Source organism: Acomys minous, assembly GCF_964271855.1.
Source record: "Acomys minous genome assembly, chromosome: 1".
Lineage (NCBI taxonomy): Eukaryota > Metazoa > Chordata > Mammalia > Rodentia > Muridae > Acomys > Acomys minous.
This window is the reverse complement of record NC_140483.1, coordinates 88050516-88065701: the sequence shown is the minus strand read 5'-3', so window position 1 is coordinate 88065701 and position 15186 is coordinate 88050516. Positions and strand designations below refer to the sequence as shown.

Here is a 15186-nt window from a genome sequence, read left to right as displayed (position 1 = left end):
CAGGTGTGTATAAAGTTTCTTGTTGCTTTTGTTTGTCTGTTTGTTTGGATTTGTTGTTGTTGTTGTTGTTGTTTTGTTTTGAGACAGGGTTTCTGTGTGTAGCCCTGGATGTCTTGGAACTTACTTTGTAGACCAGGCTGGCCTCGAACTCACAGAGATCCATTTGCCTCTGCCTCCCAAGTGCTGGGATTAAAGGCATGTGCCACCACCATCCAACCTGTCTGTTTGTTTTTAAAGATGCTTGGCCATGTTGGGGGGGGCAGGGCAGAAAGAAGAGAATCTGCCCTCCAAAACTTGAGTTCTTATCCGCCCCCCTTTCTACATTTTCATTGCCTTCCAAAATTGGTCACACATTCTCAAATTCCAGATAAGGAAAGGAGCTAAGAACAGCAAGTGTGTGGCCACGACACTCTCACTGACATGAACTTAGTTGGGGCTGGGGCAAGATCTGTGTGATGCCTTCTCCTGTTCCAACTCTGCCTCTGACCTAACGTGAGAACACCTGGGCCCCTTCCTGGCCTTCTTTCCCACATCTGTTCACACCCCAGAGTCTCAGGGACATGATGGGCCTGTGGGATGTGGCAGGGAGTGTACCAGGCAGGAGAAAGGTCTAAGGTCTTCTTTCTCCAAAAAGGTTTGGAGTTCACAGTTCCTGAAGGTGGCAGCTGGGCCGGGGGTGTGGCAGCCTGGAGGAGCAGTACAGACACAGGGGAGGGGAGTCAGAGAACAAACTCCTGACTGTCCTTGGGCTCTCGGGAAACTCTCATAACGCCACAGGTGCTTGGAGACCACTTACTTTCCCCTTGCTGGGATCAGATACCTGCAAGCAGCCAGTTAAGGAGGAATGGGGTTCATTTTGTCTGAGCTGGGAGGGATGCAGTCTATCCTGACAGCCAAGGCACTGAGGGTGAGGAGGCTGGCAGCCCAACATCTCTAGTCAGGATGAGGAGACACAAATGGGGCACTCAGTTCCTTCTAGACCCGGTCTCACTTCACTACTACTAACGTTTGAGACAAAACTTTCAAGGGATTCCTTTAAAGACATTAATCAGAGTGTAAGCACACCATTTATCACAGCTGAAAAAATGAGCAGATTCCTGAATCAGGGTACATAGTGAATTGATTGACATGTCTCCAAGTCTCCTCCAGCCTAGTGACCCCTCGCCTCTTTCGTCTCATCTTGGCATTCATCTCATGAAGATGGAAACGGTATTTTGTCTTGTGGGCCAGTCATAGTTGTAAAGAGTTATCAGAATTAGCATGAAATCAGAGATTATGAAAGCACCCAGATGGAGATCTCTGAAAGCCATGGGGTATTCTTGGGAAAGAACCCTTACTTCCCCGGTCTGTCTTTAGGCCCCCAGGACTTTCCTTTCCCACTCCAGCCTCCTCTGAGCAGGGGTGGAAGTGAGCAGGCATCTGGTCCTTCAGGATGGGAGCGGGTGTCCTGGCCTGGGCCATCTGAGACCCAGAGGACCCCAGCAGATAGCAGGGAAGCCCCCTGGCCAGAGCTGGCTGCCACAGCCCCTACCTCTCGTCCTCATGCTGCAGCCCCCCTCCCCACTTCCCAGTGCCCCCCCTTCTCACGTGTCTGTTTCTTCTCTCCTCCATGCTATGGCAGTGGTGCCCGGTGCTGATGAGACAATACTTGGTGCAGCCCCAGGCAGCCCTTTTCCAGGTAATTTCATAGGGACCCGAATGACAGCGGCACACACTTTCTTGGGGCACGAGCCTCAGTCTGTGGCTAGAAACCCCCCAACCTCTCAGTACCTGGTCTCCAAGTTGCTTTCTCTCTCCCACCCATCAGCTTCTTGTGAGCTTCCTACAGGCAGGCAGAAAGCGTTTAGAAGGCAAACACCATTTCACTCCTTCTCACTTGCATGGCCTTTCCCTGTAGAACTAGCCCAGGAGAGACCTCGCTGGGACAAGGGTCCCAGGTGCCCAACCCTAGCTCTGTTTCTACCATTGGGCCAAGACTTCAAGTGACAGATAAAAATGAAGCACACTGATCTCTGTCCCTCAGAGTTCTCACATCAGACAAGGTGGCTCTTTGTATCTTTGTAACTCTGGCGTTCGAGAAAGCAAGGCCAACCGCGAACTGGAAGCCCACTGTCAAGGATGGTGCACAGTCCCCAGCTGGTGGCCATGACCTTTGGGGGCTTAGGGGGAATCTGTGGCTGCGGGCAGAGGGAGTTTTGTCCCCAGCTGTTTGTGTGGGACTGGGCAGCCCGTGAACTGCTGACCTCGGTTACTGTTTCTTTCCGGGTCATGGGCGAGGACAGCAGCAGGGGCTCTCAAGGGAGGAAGCAGGAGCCTGACATGACAGCTTCAGACAGACTTTGAAGTGCTCAGAGAGGGAGAAAACGGGGGACACAGCTGGGGTCCGTGACTGTTGGTGGCTGGGGGTGGCTGACATGGGGGTAACGTGCCCAGGGCTCTAGGTCCATCAACACACACTGTGTGACTGTGCCCCATCATCCACACCCCATCGGCTAGCCCTTGGCTTCCCAAGTAACAGTGAGAAACGGAAGAAGGCAGACATTGCTCCAAGGAAGCGAGAGGCCCCAGGAGCGCTCTCTCTTCTCTCACTCATCTTTACTGTCTCATCTTCCTTTTTACAGGAGCCTGTCTCTCTCAGGCCCGTGTTTTTCTGAACAAAGGGCTTGACTGAGGTGGTCTGCAAAGCACACGATTATGCATATCCAATCCAGTCTGAAAGAGTTCAAATGCAATTGTAGAGAGAAGGGAAGATGTGTGCCAGGGCCCAGCAGGGTTGTGGCTGTGCTGGGGGAGCCTGAGTTGCACTGAGCTTCCCGGAAGACAAGGCAAAAAGGGGATACACCATAGTTTCTAATGTTCCAGTGGTTCCAACAGAGACCAGCTGACAGCTCGTCATGGGAAATAACCTTTCTTCCCCAGTGAATTATGAGAGGAATGGGCAAGGAATTTGAATATTCTAATGGACAGTGTCTCTAGGGGTTAAAAACTTTCGTATGACTCTTTTCTTTTATCTCCTTTAATAAATGTACTTTCCCAGGGACTTTAACTAACATTGGTCACGGACCTAGCTTTCTCCTCACCTGGCTCGATGAGGATGTAGGTGGTAGGAGGAGGCAGGACCTGTTTCTGTATCACTTGGAACTACTGTTTAAAAACTTTTAGTTAATTCTTTTGTGTTTAGTGTTCCTGAGGATAGGATCTCCTTGTGTAGCCCAGGCTGGCCTAGAACTCTGTATGCCCCTGCCTCAGGCCCCTGTGTGCTAGGATTAGAGGCATGTGCTGCTGTTTCTGGCCTCCAGTAAATTCTTGAGATCTGTAGTTCATATCATACTGCTGGACCATTCATTGGTGTATTTATTTATTCATTCATTCAATCAACATTTGAGGGTGTGTAGGGAAGCCCTGTGTCCAGAAAGGAGAGAGGCAAATAGCTGTTCTATATGGAGGTGCTGTGCCAGAGTTGGCTACAGAAAGCCTCATCGTGAGGAGGCCCAAGAGAAGTGACAGTTTCTTTGGTGGGGTATAGAGCCAGGGATGGCTTCACCAAAGAGCCGTTTTCGAGCTGGGTTTCATGAACAGCGTAGGGGCTCTTTCTGTACTGAGATGGCCAGAGACAGGATGGAGCTTGAAGTGTTAAAGGCACAGCCAACACAGCCATGTTTGTGGATGCACAGGAGATCAGAGAGAACATGGTAGCCCTTACAACACCGTAGGCATGGCAGAGGATAGACTAGAGGAACCACATAAAAGCAAGTGGCCCTGTAGGATGGGGTGTGGAACCCCACCACCAAGAGAGGCCGGGCCCCTGCTGCGTGGTGACAAAACCTGGGGACCACAGCCGGCAAGCCTGGGCTCTTCTGTGAGGCCTTCCTCAGATGTTGAAAATACCTCACCTTGCAAACCTGACAGTTGGAGTGACTCTATGCACTTTGTCTGACATGGAACAAAAGCAAATATTGGTTGCCACCTGGAAATTTAAATACATGAAGAGGCAGGAAATCCCCTATCAGCCATACTTTCTGAGATTGGCTGTCCCCTAGAGGGGAACTTAAGCTTTCCCTCATGGACTCAGCTGCCAGCCATGTCTGCAAATGGAGTCCTGGAGGCTGGGGCTTTCTGAGTCTTGGCTGGAGCTCACTGTTTATCTTTGTATCCGTAGAAGTGGTCCATCTGGTCTACCTCCCTGCCTGCTCCCTCAGCCAGTGCCCTACCCTGGTCTGGCTCCCTCCTTCCCTTCATCTCTCAGCTTTCCTCAGCTGTTTCAGCTTGCTCAGCCGACCCCCAGATACCTTTCTTGTTGGATGGGGCTATACATCTTTCTCTGCGAGCTTGAGGAGGGTCTCTTTGGTCTCACACACCTGCGTGCATTCAGCAGGGCTAGACATGGGTGAAATATGTCCATTTACTGTGCTCAGGCCTCCATAAGTGGAACTAGGAACTCCACTCCACCCCACCCCACCCCACCCATGTCCGGGCACCCAGGAATTCTAGAAGGTACCACTTCAAAAGAGACCCTCCCAGAGCTTAGCAGCACACTGGAGGACGCTTAGATGCATTCTTAGAAAGCTAGAGGCTTGGGTGTGATCAGCTCTGCCCTACAGGGAGGAAATCTAGACCTTTCCCAACAGCTCCCTGCTGCTGTTTCTAACTCCCAGCCGGAAGTGTATTTCCTCTATACCAGCTGATATATAAGTGTGTGTGAACCCATGATATAGAAGACAGGGCTTAACTTTTCTAGGTGTGAAAGCCTGGGTCTCTGTTCTGTTCCTTCTGATTCCATTACCAGTTGGCTGGGGATGTAGCTCAGCTGGTAGCATGCCTGCCTGGAGTACGTGAAGCTTTGAGTTCAGTCCCCAGCACTGCAGAAAATTGAGCATTATGATCTATACTTGTTATCCCCGCCCCCCTGCCCCCCCCCAGGGAGGTGAGCATAGGAGGAACAGAAGTTCAAGGTCTTTTTCAGCTACATAGTATGGTTTAAGGCTAGCCCAGCTACATAGCAAGTTTAAGGCTAGCCCAGGCTACAAGAAACCCTGCCTCAAAACAAACAATCCTAAGATAGCAACAAGAGCCAACTAACAGAAAAAAAACCCCTCAACTTTAAATAGTTGGAACCAAGTGTTTGGTTTCATCCTGTTTATGGGCTGGGCCTCACAGATGAATGCAGGAGTGAGAGGGACCCATGTTTGACTCCTGGCTGTGGTGCTGAGGCACTGCGTGGCTTTCAGCATATCAGGTTCCTTCCAGGAATGGAAGTTTCAAGCCTTTGTATTGAGAAATGACAATAACTCAGCCCCCATCATGGACATAGCTTGAGGCTGAGATGGAAAGTCTCACAGTGCTCTCTGAAAACCAAGAAGTACTTCCAGGGCAGTCTCATGGCCAGCTGAGACGGAGGGCAGCAAGGAGAGCTGAGAGGGACTGCAGGCCCAGGTGTCCTGAGGGGGCGCTCACTAAGGACAGCTCCTCCAGACCCCCTGGCCTTATCAATCATCTTCCAGAAGAGGTGGATTCCAAAACATGTATCAGAGAATCCCTGGGGCCATAGCAGGCCAAGGGGATTCCAAGGGAGAAAGAAGGCAGGCTGGGGCCAGGTCTACCTGCACCAGAGACGGCTAGAAGGCTGCAGTAATTAACATGGTGTGCTATTGGCACAGGGACAGATAAATAGACCAATGAAACAGAATCCGGGCTGGAAAGCCATCCCTGCACATATGGAACCTTGATATATGGTTAAGGAGATGCACAAATCAGCAGGGAGAGATGGGCTCTTAATAACCAGCAAGGGGGCAACTGGTTATCCATTCAGAAGTGGGGAGAAGGAAGAAATTAGATCTTTACACCAGACACAAAAATCAATCTCAGGGGCATTAAAGGCCTAAATGCAAAAGGCAAAGACACCTAACACGGTCGGCTCCAGGTCCTGCCCAAACTCCTGGAGCACAAGTGTGGCCTCACAGGAGCGAGAGTGAGGCCTCGGGTTGGCCTACAGCGATGCTCACGCATCACAGCGCACATAGGAGCAGGCCTAAGTCATCTTCCCGCTCCACCTCAGTGCCTCCTCCTCCTCCTCTTCCTTCTCCTCCTCTTCCTTCTCCTCCTCTTCCTTCTCCTCCTCCTCCTCCTCCTCCTCCTCCTTCTCCTCCTCCTCCTCCTTCTCCTCCTCCTCCAGAAAGTCTTTGCTGGTGACCATTCCCAGGAGGAAATGTGTTCCGACCCACGTGCTGGCTCTGCCAAGCAGTGCCTCAGAAATAACAACCACCGTTTCCCAAGTCACAGGCTCTCTGCTGACCTATCTGCCTCCTCGTCCTGCCTCTCAAGTATATCATCTTGGACAGACAGGGATGTGACCTCCTTTGCCAGGCTCCTGAGATGCTCCCACCGAAACTTGGCACACACACAGACGAATTCTTTAGCTGTAGTGTTTTGTTTTGTTTTTCCAGTAGGGTTTGGGAAGGAGACTGAGATACGCCGTTCATGCGGGAAGGTCCAGGCTATTATCTTCTCTGCCTTCCCTGGAGGCCAGTCTGCAATGGCCTCAAAGTCAAGGAGGAAGTGACTTGTCGAGGGCTTGGGTTTCATGAGTGGCTTAAAGAAAGGGACTTGACTCGTTGTCCGGCACATGCAGGTGTTGTGGGTTTGATCAATCTGACATACCTGGAATATTCAGCACACAGGTGTTCACATGCTTCCAGAATCCAAAAATCACTCATCACACTATGACTTACTCTGCTCCACATGCTAAGTCAGGACTGGGGGTCTGTGGTCTGACTGGTCTACTGTGGGCACAACCCTCCTCCTCTTGGATCCCAGTTGTCCCTGTGAAATGAATCTGGATTGGGTGATCCCCTAAATTCCTTTTTAACACTTGTTTCTGGCCCCCAAGCCAGAAACCATGCTGCCTCTCTCTGCTCTGGGCAAGTAGACTCCCATTTCTACCTTGCTTGCTTGCTACCCTCCTGGGCCTCTGGGGCTGAGCCTGGGGATCTGCAGGTTAGATTTGACCTCTTGTGATGCCGTGTGCACTCCTGCCCATCTTCACCTGGGAACAGTGGTCAGTTCTGGACACGTGTGCTGCTCCGTTGAGCTGTATCTGCCCTTTCAGAGGTTTCCCAGAACCTCTATGGACAGATCACGGCTTTGCATCTGATCAGGGTGCCTCTGGGCTTCATGCTGAGATGTGTGCTTCCTCTTTCAGACCACAGAGTATTCGGCCATGGCCTCACTGGCTGGAGGTCTGGACGACATGAAAGCCAACTTGACAAGCCCCACCCCTGCTGACATTGGGAGCAGCGTTCCAGGCCCACAGTCCTACCCCATTGTCACAGGTAAGCATACCTGGATGGAGAGCTGGGGAGAGAGAGAGAAAGGGGCGGGGGGGGGGGGAGATGGAGGATGTATGTGAAGTGGGAAATAGTTCTTGGTGCTTTGGAACACAACTGGCCTCTGGTTTAATGGGAGCTCAGGTTAGGTGGCTGGGGTCATAGGTTGTGGCTAAGGTGTGACATGGCTGCATGCCATTCCAATAAAACTAGAGGAGAATAAGTGCTATGTGAGAGAGAGAGAGAGAGAGAGAGAGAGAGAGAGAGAGAGAGAGAGAGAGAGGGAGGGAGGGAGGGAGAGAGAGGAGGGAGGGAGGGAGAGAGAGGAGGGAGGGAGGGAGAGAGAGGCAGGGCATGATACTGTCAGAGGGGCTTCTGTGGTGGAGCCAGGTGCTAAGCAGTCTGGGATTTCCGCTTGTCATGAGCCAGGAAAATCTGTTGGTTGGTTGGCATCAAGTTCTGGGAGTAGAGGGACTCTTTGTAAGTCAGCCTCGGCATTTCAGATTTCCAAGCAGAGGCCGAGGCCAGAAGGGCTAGGAGGTGCTGGGTCCTGGGCGTATGCCAAGCAGCTGTCTTTCCTGGCAGCCTCTATTATCACCATCAGTAGGAAGATTAAGAGTACAGGCCCCCAGGCTGGCAGCATAGCTCAGCAGCAGAGTGCTGCCCAGTGCATGCTGGGCCTGACTTCTATCCCAGCAGGCTTCCAACCTGTTGTGCGTCAGCCATCTCGGTGAGTCGTATCCAAATTCTAGCTGTGGTACTCTGATCTGCTTGCTGGGGACAGTGATGACGGCTATGGCACAGGGCTCTTGTAAGAATAACCAGGTTCCCGCACATGAGGAGCTTGGACTCTTGCCTAGCACAAAGTAAGCACCCAGCGAGGGCGTTTGTTGTGGCTCTTCGGAGCCCCCTCGCACTGGTCACTCTAAGACTCATTGCTGCGGCGGGGGGGGGGGTGTAGGGGGAGAGAGGCAGGGGGCGTATCTCCTTCTTCAGCCCAGCACTGTGGAGTCATGGAGCAGGCCCTGCAGCCAGCTCTGGGAGGGTGTCTCACCCAGGAGACAGGAGGGTGTCTAGAATATGGAATGTACAGGCAGTGGGGGTTCCTGGGCTATCCTCAGCCTGGAGCTTGGGAATCATGGAGATGACAAGATGTCCCTGTCAGCTGATGGGCATAGCCTGAAAGTAGCCAGGAAATCATCCTGTAGAATTTGAAGATGAGGCAAGATCTGAGGCCCGCAGGGGTCCCTTACTGACTGGACTGGAGGCCTGTTTCTGAGACCTAACAGCTAAGTCAGCACTGGGGCTCAGGCTAAGTGCTGCTAAACCCTGTTTGCAGTTCTGGGTAGCACATGAGGACAGACGGAGCAAGAGTGACTTGGTGAATCTAAGATGGGGCAGAGCCAACAGTCCTCTGAGTCTCACAGAGGAGGTGTGAGGAAAACGTGCCAGCCAGTGAGCTCCAGCCATCAAGGTGTTTCCTGAGGTGCCCTGTTGGGGTTCACTGGGGACTTTAGTGACAAGCCCAGACGTGCCACTGTGTGGAGCTGAGTTAGAGCCACCGTTAGTCTCCTAGAACCATTGTCCTTGGTCTCAGGGAACCACAGACACCTAGGGAGGTATAGGGAGGGAAGGGGTCCCAGCCTGGGCCAGCTCAGACTCACAGCCTCTGTCCCTTCACTGAGTCTCGGGGCCCTCTGCTGGAGAGCTCAGGGGAACACCAAGAGATGGCTAGAGTTAGTTATTCGTTGCATAAGTGAAGAAAGAGCCTTGTGGTACTTAAACACACAGGCCACCTGAGGTCACAGCCAGTGAGTGGCAGTGCCACACTCAGACAGGGCCTGTGTGCTGTTCTTGTACTATGAAGACTGCCAGGGGGCCCATCCAGGATGGACGCTTCCTTGCTGTCTACTTTTGGGTGCTCTTTTGAGACCAGTTTTTCATCTATGAAATGTCCCTGATCTCTCAAGGTCCTTGTGATGCTTGAGGATGAGATCTGGAGGGGACTGCACTGCAAAGGGAAGGGTTGGGGCGGGGTTTAGGAAACGGGTTTGGGCACACGCTTATCTAGGTGGCTAATCATCCAGTGGGCACTGAGAGTAAATCTTGTCTGTGGAAACAAGAAGTAGGCTCGCTAGCCAAGGCTAATCCAGCCTTCGGATAAATATAACTGGGTCTCATGAGGCTTTTAGAAAATTTGAGTCAAGACTTAAAACAACAACAGCAAACAACCTAGCTTTCTGACTTCTTATAAAACCTTAGAAGAGCTGGTCCTATTGGACCCTAGTCCCATAGGTCATGGCAGATTGGGGCATAGAGGAAGCGGCCTCTCAAAGCAGGCTACCATGGTCCCCAGCAAAGGCCACTTCATTCACGTTAGAAGCCATGCGTGAAGAGGAGTGTGTGTTGCACCTGGGTCCACAGAGTTGCAGCTGAAAAGGCCGTCTGGGTGCTGGGAGCTCGCAGATCTGCAGAAGGCTGTGGGGTGTCCAGGAGAAAGATACACAGATTGGTTTTCAGATAGACCCTGGACTAGAGATCTGCTTGTATTTGTCTGGATCTTTCCACTTGAAAATCACACTGTAACACAGGGAAGAGGCTAAACATCCCTGGCCGAAGTCAGGGCTGTGCTTAGTTCTGAAATGCCAGGGGCATTGTACAGCAGAACATGGCAGTGCACATTGTCATCCCAGCACTCAGGAGGCTGAGCTGGAGGGTTGGGAGTTCAAGGCCAGCCTGAGCTACACTGTAAGACCCGGTTTTGAAACACAAAAGTAAACATACAGAAAGGAAGGCACATTCTAATTGTCAGCCTAATCATTAGCCTTCTTATAAATAAACAACAATTAGTCTAATAGAAGACTGAGACCTTCATCAGCAATATACACAATGCCAGCGAATACATTTAGCTTTAGAGCTACAGTAAGTGACACAGAAGAATAACGAAGAGAAGTGTTTACTTCCAGACTGACTTTCAGGAAGATGTCCACTCCCCAAATACCCTCTTGTCTTAAAGCAATCCCAAGTAAAGCACCAAAGCTTTAAGGGAAATCATCAAAATGGTACTAAATGCTGGGCAAATAAACACTCTATAGGATAGCTAGAGACATTCTGAAGTAACGAAATAAGGAGAGCTTCTAGGACATTCCAAAGCGTATGACAAGGGACCAGCAGATTGCTCAATGGGTACAGTGCTTGCTGTCAAGCCTACTGACTACAATACACAGACACACACACACACTGTAATAAAATTTTAAATAAGATAAAAGCGTATGGTAATTCTACAGTAACTAAAACTATTGTAGAAGCTGAGGTTTCAGACACACAGGCCAGCATGCACAGTGTAGAAACAGGTGTAAGTGGCCATATCCTTGCTTCATTGTTGCTATTGTAACATAGGTTGTGAGGTGGCACAAATACCAAACAGCCAGATTTAGTCATGACACATTGTAATTTATAGCAAAATATCACAATGTAACCCATAAATATGTGTATTTATATATCTTTTAAGACAAATTCCCACTTAGCCAAATTTACAAAAAAAAGCCATAATAAACTAGGACAAAAAAAAACACTAGAGAAAATTAAACTTTCAGGTTAGAAAAGGCCTTTAAAATGGTTCAAATACAAAAGGTTGAAAATGTTAAAATGTAAATCTTTTTGTATGTAATAACATCCAAAGACAAAAAGCAAAACTAGGGTGGGGAGTGTAATACAGATAGTGAAAGTTAAATTGTTTAATATATAAAGAGCTTTTGTGTACACACAAAGCATCACTAGGCACTATTTTACATGTATGTGTGTGCCTGCTTATCTGTGTTGCACCTTATGTGTGCAGGCTCCTGAAGAGGCCAGAAGGGGGCATCAGACCTCCTGGAAACGAAGTTGCAGGTTATTGTGAGCTACCTGATACAGGTTCCAGGAACCAAGTCTGGGTCCTCTGCAAAAGCAACAACTGCCCTTAACTGTTGAGTCCTTTTCTGGCCTGCACAGGCAAGACAAGCAGGCACACACGCATGCCCTAGCAATGATAATTTTTTTTAAAGCTGTACTGACATGAATGTCTAAGACATACATTTGATTAAGACACAAATTGTAGAAGAATAAAGTATGATCTCATTTATAAAATGTAATACAATATCATTAAAAATATGAAACATAAGTTAGAAAATTGCTCGGCGTAGTGGCACACGCCTTTAATCCCAGCATCGGGAGGCAGAGACAGGAGGATTGCTGTGAGTTTGAGGCCAGCCTGGTCTACAAAACAAGTCTAGGACATCCAAGGCTAACACAGAGAAACCCTGTCTCAAAAAACCAACAACAACAACAACAAAAAAAAAAAAAAAAAAAAAAAAAGAAAGAAAGAAAGAAAAGAAAAGAAAATTGTATTGCCATTAGTGGAACCATTGAATTAGCTCCATAGACAGTCACACCCTGTGTCCCCAATGCTTGTGTATGAATGTTCAGTAGGAGGCCTTTGCACCCCTTCCTCTGTCTCACTGGGTGTTGGATCCCTGTGCTGTCACAGTGGGGTCTTCGCTTTGTCTCCACCAGAGTCTCTTTGGGTTATCAGATGTTTGCAGACACACCCACCTATGTTCTTGGTATCTAAGTTTACAAAGAACGTAGCCTGTTGCCTTGGTTACCTTTCTATTGCTGTGATAAGGCGCCATAACCAAGGCAACTTATAAAAGAAAGCATTCAGTGGTTCCAGAAGGTTCACATTCATTCATGGTCATTGTAGTGGGGTGCAGCAGGCAGGCAGGTGTGCCACTGAGAGCTCATGTCCTGATACACAAGCTTGAGGCAGAGAGACGGGCATTGCCGGCCTTTGAAACCTCAGCATCGTCCCCAGTTGATATAAGTCCACACCTCCTAATCCTCTCCAAATAGTTTCACCAAGCATTCAAGTATATGAACCTATGGACCATTATCACGCAAATCATCATGCCTGTTTTCACATCTACTTCAAATAAAATTGAAACAATGCCTGGACAGAGACGCCAAGGAGAAAACAAACAGTGCGCACTTGCTAGGTTCATATTTGGGACATCAGTGTCTATGATGCAGGACCTAACGGAGCGGCCCAGGGCTTTCTCCACGCACAGAACACATGTACGGAGGGGTGTGGACTGGGGCCTCATGTGGGCTCCTCCTGGCATCATGGTGTACCAGGCAGACCAAGGAGCTCCAAGCATAGCTCCGAGTCAAGCATAGTAACTAGGGTCTTAGGAGATGTGAAATGGGTGACGACTGTGAGGCTCAGATTCAAGTGATTCTAAAAAGGTCTCACCCACTTGATTGTTTGGTGGGACAGGGCAATAGCGAAGGAAAAAAGAAACTGGGTCTGCTTGTCTGTCAGTCAGCATTGAAACCCCCACAAATGTTCCCAGCCTTTAAGGAGATGCTGGGGAGCAGCTGTTGGCCCCCAGGCCCTTCATTTACCTGTATTAGTGGCTGGCTGGAGAAGTTCAGAATGCTTTTGGGGAAGTTGATCCTCCAGCCTACCTTGGTAGGTCCCTCTTTCCTGGCCACAAAGAGAATGTGGGGGTGTCCCCCAAACTACCCCATCCTTGTTTTCACATGCTAGGCAGCCCAAGGGAGGTCTCCTTAGAGAACAAGTCAGTCTCTGCCGTTTATATGCCGCATTAAATATTAAGCTAAACCCTGCTCTGCCAGCCAGGGCCACGCTTCAGAAACCGCTCACCACATGGCCAGCTGGTTCCTGCACCGTCAGCAGTTTGGACCCGTCCTGATTGGGACTAATTATCTGCAGGTGTGTCCTTGGGCCACAGGCCTGCTGATGGGGCAGCTACTGGGTTTACCTACAAGAGAGGATGGCAAGTGGGGCTCCTAGCTTCTGCCTGCTCCCCCACTGGTGAAGGAGCTGATGGTCTTGCCCCCAGCTGGGCCCATCTGACCTTTTGCTTTTGAGAACAAAGGAGTTAGGCCAACACATGCCCTGTGCTCTCTTCCCTGGGGACGATATCTTTGCATCAGCAGATTGGCGTGACAGAACACTAAGGAAGGTCTCCTTTGGCCCAGCAAGTATAAGGGACTCTTTCTGGCAGTGGCCTGGGCCCTGGCCTCTGAGGCTTCCCTGGCACTGCTCCCTTCAATGCACAGAGACCGTTCTAGAGCACAGTGGGTGAGAGCCACTAAGGCGGCGAGAGTGGCTGCCGCGTCCCTGAGTCTCCGGCTCTGCCTGCTACATTCAGTGTTTGGAGGCTCAGTACCCCAAACATGGCCTCCTAAGAAGCCACACTACTGTCCCTTTGATCTGAACATATGCTGAGGGCTACAGGGATGAGCACTGGAACAGGAGTCAGAGGGGTGGGGCTAAATCTGGACTTAAGCGCTCTTATTTTGGGGGCAAAGTCTGTGTCTTCTCTGAGCCTCAGTTTTTCTAGTTACGAAATGGGAGAATGGCCGTTTCTGCCACCCGCCTCCTATGTTTGGGAGTTTGTCTGGTTTTGATTTCTGTTTTTTTTTTTAAATACTGGTGATCCCAGCAAGGACCACTGCACGTTGGGCAAGTGCTCTGGGTTGCGATGGCATCTGTATTGGTGTTTGGGATTTTGTATGGATCAAGGGAGTGGCCCTTGAATAGTGCAATGCATGTTGCTCAGCATGTAGCTTAATGTATATCTTGGTTCTTGTATAAATGAGTTGTTTACCTCCATCCTCGTTGCATAACACGAAGACTCTCTCCCAGTGCCGGTTTTCTATGGGGGAGGGGAGGGAGGCAAAGTCTTGGGGCAGGGGCTCTCAAAGGGTCCTTGTCCTGCCTGTGTCAGTCCACAGGAAGAGGTTCAGGGTATCTGCTATCATCTGACATCTGAGGGGCGGAGAGACAGATGCCTGAGTGCAGTCAGGCATGTCTCCTTGTTTTCTTGTATGTGTGTCTTGCAATTCTCTGTGTGTCCTTGAGTGCATATATATTCATGTGGGCATGCATGCATGTGCATCCTGACATTTGTGTTCGCAAATGTGGAGATCGGTATTGGGTGTCTTTCTTGATCCTTTCCGGCCTTACTTTAGAATTAGAACTTTTCAGTGTGCCTGGAACTCACCCACCCAGCTGTGCTGGGAGCGGCCTAGTTCACCTCCCCAGCACAGGGATTACAGAGGAACATTCCTCACCTTCTACATTAGGGGGGTGGGCTTCATGCTTGTGAAGCAAGCAGTGGTCACCTGAGCCACCTCCCAAGTTCCAGAGAAACACTAGAAACCTCTACCTTGCTTTTGGCCTGTGAACTGAGGGACTTGGGCCCATGGGGGCAGTCTGTCTCCAAGCCCCTGGTGGGGGACCTCCTCATCCTGAGGGGCTCTGCGGCTTTTCTAACGAGGCTTCCTGCTCAGTTGCACTCTACCGGAGCTTCCTCCAGCCAGCCGCCAGGCAGCTCTCAACAGTCAATTGTTCATCATTCCATGGGGACCACCTCCTTTGACCCACTTTTTATGAGGCTTTTGGAAGCTCGTCAGACACAGCTAAATACCTCTTCCCTCAGAGTGGAGTCATAATGGATAATGAAAGCAAGACTCTGAGAAATGTCTGTGTACCCAGGCGGCTGAAAGGCGCTGGGGGAAATGACAAGAAAAGCTATGATACAGTATGAGAGCCGGGGACCCAGTGCTGGGACACCAGCTTCCTGTGGAAGACGGCTGGACTGTTGAAGCTGCTTCATGTATTTGAAAGACGGGTGATATCAGTGGAACCCCTGGGGGGCAGTCTCTACCCTCCCTGGGTGGGCCCGCATGCTAGTGCGTGCGTGTGTGTGTGTGTGTGTGTGTGTGTGTGTGTGTGTGTGTGTGTGTGTGAAGTTTACAGTCCACGCACCATGAACACACTGTGGTTTTATAA

The 15186-nt window shown here is 50.2% G+C and overlaps 1 protein-coding gene across 6 annotated transcripts in view; it reads left to right on the top strand.

The window, feature by feature from the left end:
- PAX5 (paired box 5) overlaps nt 1-15186 on the top strand; it is a 185707-nt gene that overhangs the window by 92884 nt on the left and 77637 nt on the right. For 4 of the 6 annotated variants that reach the window (XM_084778246.1, XM_084778242.1, XM_084778243.1 and 1 more), the window contains 2 exons: nt 1622-1678; nt 7199-7328. In XM_084778246.1, the coding sequence (XP_084634372.1) occupies nt 1622-1678; nt 7199-7328 (187 nt within the window). The remainder of the gene's footprint in view (nt 1-1621; nt 1679-7198; nt 7329-15186) is intronic. The other 2 variants (XM_084778244.1, XM_084778245.1) reach the window with 1 other exon arrangement.